At 40.2% G+C, this 14,813-nt stretch overlaps 1 protein-coding gene across 1 annotated transcript in view; it reads right to left on the reverse strand.

The window, feature by feature from the left end:
• Positions 1–4,775: 4,775 nt before the first annotated feature.
• LOC149936074 (cell adhesion molecule Dscam1-like) overlaps positions 4,776–14,813 on the reverse strand; it is a 68,334-nt gene continuing 58,296 nt past the window's right edge. Inside the window, exons 5-6 of the mRNA XM_090153611.1 lie at positions 5,340–5,633; positions 4,776–4,825 (exon numbers count right to left, since the gene is read on the reverse strand). Coding sequence (XP_090009737.1) covers positions 4,776–4,825; positions 5,340–5,633 — 344 coding nt within the window. The remainder of the gene's footprint in view (positions 4,826–5,339; positions 5,634–14,813) is intronic.

Here is a 14,813-nt window from a genome sequence, read left to right on the forward strand (position 1 = left end):
GAATAATTTGAAGGGTACGCTAACGAAATTTGCAAACAAACTTCCCATTCCGGGATAGATTCTTTACCCCAACATAGCGATGAAACCTTGGTTTAAACGAGTGACAAACTAGTGACTGAAAATAATTAGATCAATCTACTTTTAGAAATGGATTACTGGGAATATTTTGATAATTTTATACAAAACTTAAAATAGTTACCGAAATTTAAAGGCAAACTGCATAACAAACAATACACCAAGAATATATTTATGTTAACCTCGAGGGAATGTCTTCGTTGAGACTATTTTATTTTTAATTAAAGGATTAAGGGGATTGGGAGAAAAGTTACAAATCAACCGCGTTCACACTAGAGACTTTAGAAACGTTTTAAAACAGTTGCAAAAGTTCAAATTGTAAAATTTTGGTGTCGAATGTATTTATCGTATGTCTATTAATACAGTTGAAACCGAAAATGTTTAATTTGATCTTTCAAAACCGTTTTAAAACGTTTCCAAAGTGTCTAGTGTGAACGCGGTTATCATCTCAACGTAGTCATTTCTGTTAAATATAAATAAAAGCATTCTTGACGATACCAAAAAGTTATTTAAAGAATGATTGTACCCTAATATCCTATTTCCTGTCTACATGAATTTTAACGAACGGTGTCTCAAAAAAAAACGGAAATTCGTCTATATTATTAATTTCAATTTGAGAATTACTTTACCAATTATTAATAAACTTAAAGATGATAGAGCCAATTAAATTTATCCGTCACCGCCCAGATAGATCATGTAAGGGACGTTACTTTTATCAAAAAAAAAGGACATCCAATTACCATTATTACTTATTACCCTCTTTTTATCCCCACTCCGAAAAAAAGTTTCATCAATCTAGCAGATTATAGAAATGGATTAAAAAATGGCGGGGCTGGTTCGACGGGAAAAAATGCTTAATAACGGCTGGGACGCCACATCGGAACAGCCCCCTGAAAAAAAAACAGGACGCTTAGATAAACGCGCCTACGCGAAGATCGGAAATGATTCTCGCAGCGAAAAGGAAACCTCGAACCTTCTACCATCCACCGTTAAACTCTCATTAACTTAAACTAGACGCTTAATACAACTCCGCGACCTAACAGTTACGATGACCGCTTCAATTTGACAGGATAAGTCGAGCCGGTTTAAAGGGAAACGTTACTGAGTTACAAGTTTCTCGAAACGAGAAAGCGGCTGATGCGCCGGAGAAGCCACTAGGGGCTGGAGATCGAAATTAGACTAATGAGACGTTTTGACTCTTCGGCGCCACCCTCCCCCTACACCCGTTCCTATCAAAACCGCCCTTTAGACACGCGTGTAGCCAATAACTCCCCAGCCGAGGTACCTTCTCTTAGTCCGAGAAGAGCCGCATTTTTATCCCGGATCATTTTTTTCTCTCTGTGCCAGGGATCACAGGCGAGGCGTTTGCTTTTAATTAAACCCGTCAAGTGAGAAAGCAACGCCGGCTTGGGCGGGGGAGGGGTGGACGATGGGGTACACCCTTGCCCCTTACATTCCGAATGACGTAGAGATAATTAACGCCTCTAATCGCTCGAAAGATTGGCTTGGAAGGGAGGAGGGCAAAAACAATCTTGAAAGGGTCACGGGGCGCCAAGGGTAAGGGTGGGTGTCTCGAATAGTGATTAATATTATCGCAATACCGCATGCTCAATGGAATGTAAAGACGAAATTAGTTTCTATTCCTTCTTGTATTGTATTGGCAACCGTATTTTATTCCCGTTATTTCTTTCCGCGTCAACACGCCCCGACGACATCGTCGCGATATTTGACCAATTCCATCGGCGGATTTCCTTTCTTGGGACCATTCTTTCCGTATACATATCACTGAGAATGCCACGCGCCGTGCTTTATGGTTGGGGCGGCCCGGCTAATAAGGGGTAATAAATTACTTACAGACTGAGTAACTGTATCGGCTCGTGAGGCATCTTATTGCAGATCTCGAATAACTTACACAAGCCGGGACAATACATTTTATACCTATTTACAAAGGAAAACCCAATAGCTAATGACAGTTCATACGAGCGTTATGGTATTATTTTTTCTAATGCAATATAAAATAATAAATCTTTCCTAATGCCGACGTAATTATGACGATAACCTTCTAGTCTTAAAGGTTTTTGCTCTATTCTTACTACAACATATTTCAGCAAAATTTACGAAAAAGATTTTGGTTCTATTGTTACATATTATTGTATAATTCGTGAAACAGCCAAATTTTTGGTTAAAAATAGCGTAAATAATCACGTTTTAGTCTTAAGGGTTTTGTTTATTTTTATTGCAATATATTTCTGCAAAATTCTGGTACAAGTCAATTTTCTAAAAATCATAACTCACTTTTTAGTTTGATAGGTGTTTGTTATATTTTTACTGCTACTTATTTCATCAAAATTCTGGTACAAGCCAATTGGATAGAATTTACGTTAATCATAAACCATTTTAAGTCTTACGGGTTTTAGTTTTATTTTTACTACAACATATTACTGTATAATTCTTTTACAAGCCAATTGGCTAAGAATTTACGTAAATCATAAATGCGCCTCGAATAAATCTCATTGACGTTTGATCTGCCCTTTTCGACAATTATAATCATATATAACAATTAAATTCGCTTCAAGTTATCTTAAAAAGTATCAATGGATAACGCATTACCAAACTATAGATGACGGCGAGAGGGAAGTTGAACGGTTCAAACCAATCCGACGAGGAAATTATTTTCTTTCGAAAAGTGATTCACACATTGAGGCCGCGCCAAATCAGATTTAGTAAGGAAAGGGAAACGGAAATTCTACTAGACCACATCAGATCGATGGAGGAGATTCGAATATATTCTAATTAAATTCCAAATGCGTTCAATGCGTTGGGGAAAACCTTATTACGCAACGCATTTTAGTTGCAATACGGGATTCTAGTAATTGTCACTTCCAGGAAATACCGGAAAAGGCAAAAGCGTACAGGTCGCTTCAACGTAAATCGAAATTAAATCTAATCGCTTTCTATAAAACTGTGAAACCAACGCAGGAGAAAAGATTCTTTTCAGGTGGAGAAGTACGAGTTAAGCTTAGTTTCCATTCGCGCAACTTATAATGAATTTTCCGCGTGCGAAAAACTTTGTTCGCGTCCCAGTTGAGCAACGCGCCGTTAGGCGCTAGTGGAAACTAAGCTTAAGTGTCCAAAAATGATTAATCCCTTCCTTTCCGAAACGCGTCCGGGAGGAAAAAACAGATCGAAGAGATAAGAAGGGAAGTACATAGAGCTCGTCTTAAGACCTTTGCCCGACTAAGTAAGAGAGACAATGGCAGACGGTTTTTAGCATCGCTATTCGTGGCTTTTTGTTTCCTAAAGAGGACAGACCCCGAGATAATAGTGAAGTCTGGACGCCGTCTTTGTCGCAAATATAATAAGAGAAACGGGAGAGACCGAGCCCCTCCTAACTGTCCGAAGCGATAACGAGGGGCTATTCGCTAAACACTCAATCCCTTCGAAGAGGATTTCAGCGAACAAGCTTGGACTCTCGAAACTTACCCGCTATTTAAACCTCGCCTAGAAAGGTAGAAAACCTTCCTTCGATTAAACTACCAAGTAATACCGACTATTGTCAACGATAATCAAATGTCACTTTATACTAAAGACAGAGTTAAAGGGACGAAAAGTCTACGACCATACAGCTTAACTAACTATGTCAGTTTAGTCATTGTGTAGAATATAGTCGCGGAATCGCGCGACGGAACGCGGTCAAGTGAGTGATTACTGGTCCGAGCCAAAACGCCGGTCCGCTTCTGCTCGAAGCCATTTTCTCTCCACGCGGCCTCTTTTCCTCTTTCTCACAGCCTCACACCTCCGCGGAGCTATTGTAGATTTTCCGAGCCCATTCTCTCGACCAACATCTTAGCGAAGGAGGGAGTCAAAGATCATTTTAGGGGCTCCGGACGAGTTGGGGCCGCATTGTATCGAGTGCCTCTTTGGCTCGCGCGCCCAATGAGCGGAGAGCCGCTAAGACGAATAGCTTCTTTATATCATTACTTGGCCGAAAGCGTACTTTAATAAATGAAAGATCAATATCGGATTGTTTTAGTGGAGAGTGAGAGAGGATCTGGTGAGAGGCCGCTAAGAGGTCTTTGAAATATGGGGCTTTTATTATTATTAGAAAGGAGCCGAATGCGCCAGAAATTCGGATAATAGGGTGCGCCGCTAATGGAGGAGATAATTCTAAAGATTATTTCGCCGGTAAATAAAGAATGGAACCGTCGCCGTAGGTGGACGCGATGGAGTTTAGGGGTGACCTCAAGTTTCGGGACAGTCATTAAATTAAGGGTACGAATGACGATTGAAGCGTTAATTTAATAACGTACGACTATAATGAGGCGAATGGGTGATCTTGACGCGTCGCCTTTCGGGTTTAGGACTAGTATGTATCCGCTTTTGTGATTCTCGCTTTTCTCGAGAAAATATTTAGATGAACTTTATAAGGAAGTATAAAATATAAAATGCGGTTAATTATCGAATTTTCAAAGTATACACTATTTTACGAAGTCGGCCATTTCATTACAGGCCTAATTTAAAATAGTACAGGCAAGGGCGCCTGCACGTGCTCATCAGCTCGAGACGTCGCGTGCACTTGACCGCGTGAAGTGGCCTTGCATGCACTATTAGAAATCAGACCTGTAATAAAATGGCAGCTCTCACAAATAAGGATATAAAAGAGTGTATAGCCTATGCTTCATTACTTAGGCGATCTTTAATTATCCACTGGCAAGATGGGGTTGTGTCGCATCGGTCATAAAGATGCGAGCTGTAAAATGGGGACATATTTAGGGACATTCGCAAGCCATATTGAAATGACATTCAATTATTCAAAAGTCAGGTATAAGGCAATTCCTCATCATCGTAATCACCGTTCGCGGACATTTTGTTTATTTATGACCGATTAGCTTAGTGATTGACGTTGTCAATTTTTGATAAATTTCTAAAGGTATAATGAATTATTTGGTTATACAAATATCGATCCATAAACGGAGCTCTACATATCTACAAGCGTATCTGAGTTACTGCCAATCAGTACTATTCGTACGCTTGAGTCAAATGCGCGCTGCAGTAAAATCCTCTAAGCTTCTTACAAGTTCGAACACGACCCGTTTGGGGAACCTAAAAGCATCAACACTTTATCGAGGGAATCCATTCGTTAAAGGGCACTTGCGAGGAAGCGGGCTAGAAACACTGAAGAGATGAAGTGAGAGCGGCGCGTACGAGCGAAGAAGGCAAAAGAGAGAAAATAGAAAGAGAATAAAAGTGGTCTATACCGTTACCTGTCACGACCAGCTCCCTTTCGGTTCTTCCTTGACCGAAGCTATTGTTCGCCACGCAAATGTAACTTCCGGAGTCGGCCAAAGTGACCCTTCGTAAAATGAGAGTGCCGTCTCGAACTTCGGCCCGCGATCCCAAGTTGACCATTCGGGTTCGCCCTCCTTCCAAACGATACCATCTGTACTGGGCGGCTGGATTGCCGTGGGCCACGCAAGGCAAATACGCGATGTCGTTAGGTTGGTACGTCCACTTTTTGGGCTCTTCCACAAAGCGCGGAGGGTACTGCTCGGGCGTCTCTGCGAAGAAGAAAGAATAGACAGTTCTGAAGTCCACAGCAAACAAACAAAAATATGGCAAACTTATTCGAACTACAACTTAGCCAAAAAAAAAGTCCATTACACATTTGAGTTTTTGCAACGAGGAAAAATTCCCAAAGTTAAAACCCACATAACGAGTATTTATTTTATTAGTTTCTTCGAACCAGTTTATATATTTTTTAAATCCGCCACTCAATCAAGCGTTTAAGTAGGCTTAGTAATTTTTCTTTTAGTAATTCAGCCTTCGTATAAGTCGTTCTTTCGCTTGTCCTTAATAAACTCTAAAAAAGACGGCGAAAAAAAAACGGAACCAGAGTACCGCAGGAAGCGAGAGTAAAAAACAAGAGAGCGGGAGTTGGAAGAACACGACTTTAACTATCGTTACCTCCATAAAAGAGTTCGCCAATAAAACGGATATCCGAGGGTTGAGGGTTCGCGGTCACGCGTGTCCATTCCACTATACCGCAACCTTTTCCCGACCAGAAAAGGAAGCGGGGGAAAAATAAAAATATAATATATCTCTATATAAAAAGGAAAAAGAAATGGGTAGAAATTTTGACGATCTCGCAAATCTGCCGGCCAAATTCTTGGACCATCACTTTCATCAAAGTTAAATAGACGTTTAGGCGCGGATCTAGAACAGTAAACGCGCCATTTAGAAAGAAAACTAGTTCAAACCTTATTTACAGTTTTCACCCTTTTGCCGGCGTTATCGCCTCCTCCTGGTCGTCCTCTTCCCTTCTCATTCGCGTCCAAACGCATTAAAGCGGCCCAATTTCTAAAGCTCAGTTTGCCTATCCCCATATCGTCATTCGCTGACTGTACCGCGTATCGCTTTACGTTTATATAACGCGTACGGTACCGTTTTTCGAGCTTTCGACGAGCAGTCAAGTCCAATCGGGGCAATAATAGAAATATATTTAGGCAGAGAGGACGGGGACCGCAATTTAAACGCGAGAATTTAACGGGTTCGTTCGAGGAAAAGGAATGAGATAAATAGCTGTTGGGCGCTGGCGGGGCTGGCTTAGTCCCTTTTCGACGGCCGTTTAAAAGCAATAGGGATGAGGCATTCGTTCTCATTATTGTAATCCGCGGGATTACTCGAGCCGTCATCGAAAGACATTATTGTACGGAAATCTCGCGAATTTGCTCGGACGACGCCGAAGTCAGCCAAAACTTTCCAAATATACAGAAGCTAAGGAGGAAAGGAATGAGAGAAACTATATACGAGATGAGAGAGAGAGAGAGAGAGAGAGAGAGAGAGAGAGAGAGAGAGAGAGAGAGAGAGAGAGAGAGAGAGAGAGAGAGAGAGAGAGAGAGAGAGAGAGAGAGAGAGAGAGAGAGAGAGAGAGAGAGAGAGAGAGAGAGAGAGAGAGAGAGAGAGAGAGAGAGAGAGAGAGAGAGAGAGAGAGAGAGAGAGAGAGAGAGAGAGAGAGAGAGAGAGAGAGAGAGAGAGAGAGAGAGAGAGAGAGAGAGAGAGAGAGAGAGAGAGAGAGAGAGAGAGAGAGAGAGAGAGAGAGAGAGAGAGAGAGAGAGAGAGAGAGAGAGAGAGAGAGAGAGAGAGAGAGAGAGAGAGAGAGAGAGAGAGAGAGAGAGAGAGAGAGAGAGAGAGAGAGAGAGAGAGAGAGAGAGAGAGAGAGAGAGAGAGAGAGAGAGAGAGAGAGAGAGAGAGAGAGAGAGAGAGAGAGAGAGAGAGAGAGAGAGAGAGAGAGAGAGAGAGAGAGAGAGAGAGAGAGAGAGAGAGAGAGAGAGAGAGAGAGAGAGAGAGAGAGAGAGAGAGAGAGAGAGAGAGAGAGAGAGAGAGAGAGAGAGAGAGAGAGAGAGAGAGAGAGAGAGCGCGCGCAGCGTCGGAGCTTGGGAGGAATTTTACTGCCTATTTTACAGAGGCCAACCCCGATTCAATGGCTCGAAAATTTGCATTGCAAAAAAGGCAGTTCATCCCCATTCCCCGTTCTGGATCCGCTCTGTATATCAGGATGGAGGCGAACCCGCTAGTGGGGCTATATGTTCCGGAACGACCTATGGGATTTAGCCGCGAGAAACTTCGATGATGATGGGAGGCTGCAGTGCCGGAGACCTATTTTTCCTCGAGGAATTTGGTCATGATTTAGAGGTGCGGGGAGATAGCTTAACCCGCTCCATCCGCGAAAGCTATTTACCATCGTTTCCCGCCGAAGACAGCCTTTGGTAAACAAGAAAAACGCCACCCGAATTTACTAGGGTTAAATAAACGCGTAGAAGTATCCAGATACGCGTGGGACGATGTTTCTGGGCGTAATTTTGAGATCCATTCGGGCGTAGGTGAAATTACTTGGAAATAAATAACGACCTTTTTTGGAGCGGAAGAAACATCTTTTCTTTACGGTTTTGATAGTTAAAAACGTGAGTTGTAAAAACGGGCTTAGTAATTAAATATGGAATAGGAGTCACCAAGCGCGAAGGTGGTATGGAGTGAAACATAACAGGCGGATAATATCTTTACTTCGCCGGACCCAGTCATAAAAAACGCGTAAAATGTTAGCCGGATAAATATGGAAATCCGCAGCGGATATTTTTAACAAGAGCTTTCGCTTTTGAAGGTCAAAAATGAAAGACGACTGTATCTTTAAAAATTATAAATTTAATGGGAGTTTATGGATGGTCGTGAATCTGATACGATGGCTAATCTACTAACCCAACCGAACAATAACATCAATGTGCGCGTTGGACTTCCAAAGCTTTTTCAATTGAAGTTACGTCACAAAAAGAAAATATGAAATATTTTAAACGGGTCACCCTAGAGTATGTAATAACGCAAAAGATTCTTAAAACCTTTCAGTGTGTTTATAATTCGCGTAAAATCCTAGAAAGGGGAAGATTTCAGAGCGTATTGAAATCATGAATGCGTCTGTTTTTCGTTTTCCAAATAAAAATAATCCTTTTACAGAGGTAAAGAGAGTTCGGGTAAAGTTTATATTGCCACAATGGGCAAAGTGAGTGTGGAAAAAACCCCGAATCTCTGCACGCTCGAAGATAAAGGAACGAGAAGCGGACCAATATCCTGCCTAACAGTGGGTATTTGAGCACAACTGGTAGGGGCTTAAGCCCTCAATTCATACCGAAGTTTCCTTATAAACTGTTTTTAAAGTTAAGAATCAGAATACCTGTGCCCCTTCGCTCGAGCAGTAAACTCGAGTATGAAATTAAATGAAGTATTTCGCAGTCAAAGAAAACGTATCTTCTTTAGAACCCACAAAAAACTTAAAAATAATAATATAGCGGCGCCCACTAAAATGTTCTACATAACTAAGGATATAATTTATCAGTCGGTTCGGTCCCCATAAGAAAATTATATTTACCGTAAATAAGGTCTCCCAAGCTAATTGTAGCCCAAAATAGAAAAACATCAGTAAATTCTAGATCAGTTTTCTTCACAGGGAAAATTAATGGGAGATATAAAAGGTAACAAGTCTCCTGATAGATTTTTTAGTATTTCTTGTCAATGTGAAAAAAGCGCGTTTCCTCCGGGCAGACACTTTTATATCAGTTACGTGACAAGTGCCATCCACCACGTCCGCCGAGCAATTTTCCGCTTTATACAATAAAAAGCGAGGAATATGGTGGCCAGAGGAATGGCCCCCGTATATAATAACTCGAGTCACCGGTAGCGGGCGGCCCATTCGCCCCGTATACGATTAATATATATGAACACATTTTCCGCCAGCCATATTATTGGATCAAGGGACGCGCCAGCCCAGAGCAACGATTTTCACTTCTTCCGCCGATCTTATAGGCAACCCACACGCCCAACCACCTTGGTCTCTCTCTCTCTCTGTCTCTCTGAACCCAATATCTATAAGCTGCCGTTTCCGTTCCTACTTTTTCTTCATCCTCCCTTTCTTTATTTTCGGACATAAAAACGGTGGTTGAGAAGCGCCTTCTCAGCAGCAGCCCGCAGACGCCGACGATAGGCCCCAACTCGTATAACATCTCGCGTTACTCGGAAGAGCAAATATTGAAGAGGCGAGATTTATGAATTTAACTTATTCGGGAATTTACGCCGACGAAGAATGCCAGCAGATAGAAAATTCGAAATAACGTCCAACTGCGAATATACGTTTGAATTATCTTATTTCGTCTAGACAATTGGCGCGTAGTGTCGCGTTAGAGTCAATGTAGCGAAACGGATAAATGTTACGACGCTTTAAGGAATACATTTTTACCAGACGGTTCCGATAGAAATTGCTTATCTCGAAAGAAATGGAAAATAATAAATATTGCGCCTAGTGGCGCGCTTCTCCCTGTATATTTATGTACATTTTTTAAAAAAATATTTTTCCGTTTATATTCGGCAAATATTTTGTAAACATTTTAAATCGTTTTTGGCATATTTTTCACATTTATCAACAATATTCCATACAGGGCGTCTCAGGGCGTCTCAGGGCGATAAGCCAGGACATTTTTCTAAAAACTATTTAATCTAGAGTTCTAAAAATTTACATTTGTTAATGTCAGAAAAATCAGAAAAGATTTCGTAATTTTCCAAATATTATTTTTTCACCGATAACCGTCAGAGAAAATGTTTCAATACGAAAGTTGTAGAGCGTACTCTCGATAAAAATTTGTTCCATGGAAAAATGTCTATTTGCACTTAGATATTAGGTAATGTACTAGCTAAAATAACTTTGGCGGGGTCATTTTTAAATTAAGTTATAAGCATAACACTATTCAGTGTACCAAAGATGAAGCTTTTTATTCAATCAAACAATTAGACAGTGAAGAGCTACTATGTACATCAGGACATGCTATTTGCCAAGAACAAAGCATACTGATATTTTGTTTTATTGACATTAAACAAAAGATATTGAGGAAAGAAAGTTCGAAAGAGTTAAAAGGTCATAATAAGGTATGGTTAAATAATTCCTCCTTCTGTGGCGATGCGGATCTTGGCCCGAGTATCCATATTGCGAAATGACCTCTGAATCGTATCAGGAGTCATGAGACTGCACGCGTCGATGATTCTTTGTCGCAAGTCTTCATCAGTAGTGAAAGGTGTTCGATATACGTGAACCGAGATGAAACCCCACAGGAGAAAGGGCGGGCTTAAGTCTGACGATCTTGCAGGCCCAGGAACGGGACCCTTACGGACAATTCATCGCTGGAGACACGCACGCTGTTGATGTGCTTGAGCACCATAATGCTGAAACCAAAGTCGTCAAACATAGGAAGTTCTTCTAACTCGTTCGCAACTCTGTTTTGTAAGAAGGCCAAGTATTTTTGCCCTTTAAGACAAGTTGGAATAAAAAACCGTCCTATACGACGATTTCCAACCAGACCTGTACAGACGTTTAGTTTAAATCGCTCTTGATGTTGAGGATTGATATAACTAAACATCCGTGGGCCATTTTCAAGAGGCAAGTGCAAAAGTCAAATCTTCGTGCCATATCCCCATCATGCAGTGCTTGATGGAGGGTTGCTCGGAAAGGATGGACACGTTCCAGGCATAACCCCTTAACATTCCAAAGTCGTGGCTAGCGGTCGTGACGCTTACTCGAGGGTAATCAGCAAAGTAGGCCTGTGCTATATCTTCCATGTTGATGGGATGATCATCCGGTTATTGGAACCTCGGATCGAAATTACAATAAATTTCAAAGTCACGAACAACTTGGAGGTCATTGTGGTCTACTATTAGGAAAGTGTCATCTGAACAATGGACTAACTCTAGTAGCATTACGCTTGCCTTCACCAAAAAATAGCTCTGGCATAAACGCGCGCTGTTCCAAAGAATAACAAGACACACTTAACTTAAATGTCTAATTGTTTGATTGAATAAAAAGTGTATTCTTTGGTACATTGAATAGTGTTATAGTTATATCTTAATTTAGAAATGGCGCCGCCCAAGCTATTTTAGGTAGTATCAACTTGTTTTTATTCATGACGTAATATCTAAGCCAAAATTAACTTTTTACGATGGAAGAAATTTTATATGGGGGTCCGAGAGTACGCTCTACAACTTTATCACTGACACGTTTTGTCTGACGCCTATGGATGAAAAACATTTTTTAGAAAACTACGAAATCTTTTCTGATTTTTCTAAAATTTACAAATTAAAATTTGCCCTTGTTAATAAATATACCATGAAAATTTCAGAAATCTAGATTAAATAGTGTTTGAAAAAATGTCTTGTCTCATCGCCCTGAGACAACGTGTATATTACAATGCTTAAAATTTATTTTTAACCTACGAGCTTTGCTTCTATCTATTTCATTCATTCTGTATGAATATTTTTTAAGCATTTTACTCAAAACAATATTACCTAGAAAAAAAACCTTAAATGAAATTGGTTTGGTCGGAATGAGTCAATTTGACACTGAGACATTATAATGTATCAGTGTCAAATTGACTCATAGGTCATGAAAAATAACAAGTTGGTAGTAGGCCATGGCTTAGCCTTTTCACAACTAATTTAAATTTTTAAATCTAAATTTTAAGGTTTGTATGACTGCTAAAAGTGAACGTTTTTTAAACTAATATTTTTATTGTTACCAATTTTGTTTTTAAAAAAAAGTTGTAAAAAATGTCTAATTTATGCCAACTGAATTTCCCAAAGCTGTTTTTGCATTTGCACTTCATTTATATTCAGGTTTCCTTTTGGTGTTTAAAGTGCGGAGTCACCAATATTAAAATCATTATCTCAACGAACCTCAGTAATTAATTATGCCTCATTATAGCCATGAACAGCTAGATGATAAAGTTTTACAACGGTAATGGTCATCAAAACGCACGTCCTGGAAGTCAGTTATTTCAAATATTCTATCCTGATAGTCGACCAGATCAGCACACTATTCTACGTGCTTTTCGTGACTTTGAAGACGATGGCAATTCGAATCCCAGATTACGTGGATGGGGACATCATAACACTAATATGGAAGACACCGTCATCGCCTACTTTGTCGCCTACACTCGAGCAAGTATAAGAATGGCATGCTCTGATTTGGACTTGTCAACGTATTATGTCTTTGACCACCATAACTTTATACCATACCGTGCCACGCTCCACTAAGCACTTAATGATGGTGATTGACCACTTAGATTGGACTTTTTCAACTGGTTCAGTATCATGGCAGATGCAAATGAAAATTTCCTTGTTTGCTTCTCGTGTCCGACGTGTGCTCATTCTCGAGAGACAGCCCATTTAACAGACAGCACAACCACACGTGGAGCGATGACAAATAGCACTGGGAGTTTTCCTCAGCACAATCAGGTCCAATTCCGCTTCAACGTCTGGACTGGTCTACTAGGAGATCGCGTTATTGGACAATTTTTTCTACCGAATCGACCTAATGGGAGAACTACTTCGCCTTCCTACAGAATGAAGTTGCAGAAGCGACATCCCACACCTTTGGTTGCAGCATGACGGTGCGCCTCCTCACCAGCCTTATGACCGAGTTCCCTGGGCGTTGGATTGGAAGGAACGGTCCAGTGCGATGGCCTCCTAGGTCCCCCAAATTTGACACCACCGGACTTTTTCCTGTGGGGATTCGTGAAGGAGGAAGTTTATTAGACGCCAGTAACTAGCGAAAAAGACTTGCGCCAGATAATTATTGCCGCGTTTCGACTCGTAACTCCATCTTTGGTCCGTGTTTCATTTCAAAATATGCTCTATCGCGTACGAACGTTTATAGTAACGGATGGTGGAATTATTGCACATCATTATAAGACTGGTACATTTGTAAATTTTGTAACACTTTCGGAACTTGTTTTTTTTTCTCAAAATTATTTACCACAAAATAAATCTAGTTTAAAAAACGTTTATTTTTAGCAGTCCTACAAACATTACAATTTGGATAGGTTTCTTTTAAAATTAATTGTGAAAAGGCTTGGGCCACCTACTACCAACTTGTAATTTTTCATGACCTAATATCTCGGTGACAAATTGACTTATTCCGACCAAACCAATTTCATTTAAGGTTTTCGAGTATATGCTCTACAACTTGTTCATTGACAGTTTTCGTCTACCACCTAGCGTTAAAGAAATCAAAATTCAAAAACTGTGACAAATGTCACAATTTTGCCGAAATTTACAAATAACAACGTCCTTTCTCGATAATGTACATCCAGAAAATTTCACTTTTTTAGGTAATATAGATTTTGAGCAAAATTCCTGGGGCGATCAAATTAACTCATTATGTATATTTTAGTTTAATGTATTTTAGACAGTGAGCTGTTTCAAAATATAGTTTAGTTCAATAAAAAGTTAATCATTCATTAATTCTTTCATACTTAGCACATTTACCGGTGATTGGTCTATTTTTGATCTACAATGTTAAAGATATACGAGGTTGGTTGATGGTTTCGCGAAACTATATTATAATAAAATTTTTCGTAGTTAACCTATACTCAAATAAATAAAGATACACTATTCAAATAAATTGTTATTTATTTGACCATTCATATTAATCGCTATTGAATTAAAATTTAAAAAAGGAAGTAAATCTGACCACTGAAAAAAGCTCCGTGATTTGAAATTAGGCTCTTGTGTTAAATGGAATAAATAATTGATAGATTGAAGTCAATTGGTTTTGGAGTGAAAAAATCCCCAGTTTCGGTATCTCAAAGATAGCAGCATATTGCTTACCGATTGAAATTTGGAGCCCACGTAGAGGCTGTACCGATTTTATTCCGATAAAAAAACGAAATATCGCGGGCGGCGAGTAGATGGGAAAATCTAGCGGTGCGAGGATAAAATATAGCCCAGGGGTTATATACGACCCATACGCTTCGGAATCTCTTAAACGTCAGGAAAAGTAGAGAGGCAGAGGGCTGAGGGAAGGACACAGTTTGCAGAGTAGAAAAAAGAGGCTGGATATACAGTATCCGCGCCGTAGGTCAAAGCGTAGCGCGTGGCTTTAAACTACACTTCCGTCGTATTTCCGAAACGTAAACTAGAGACCCGAGTGTAACGGATAGGTTACGAAGTTTCGAAGGAAGGCTGGCTTCTGGAGGGATATCGTTTATTCATTGAACCGAGACTCGATTCGATTTATTATCGACAAGGATATATTCATTTTAAGCCAGTGAAAGGGGGTCTTGCTGGAATATTTTATACGCTAGTAAAGACGTTACTCTAACCTTACAGCCCCGCGTCCAATAGCCTACTCGCTCTCAGCTGTATATAAT

Source organism: Leiobunum rupestre, chromosome 7, assembly GCF_980474605.1.
Source record: "Leiobunum rupestre chromosome 7, qqLeiRupe1.1.hap1, whole genome shotgun sequence".
NCBI classification, from domain to species: domain Eukaryota; kingdom Metazoa; phylum Arthropoda; class Arachnida; order Opiliones; family Sclerosomatidae; genus Leiobunum; species Leiobunum rupestre.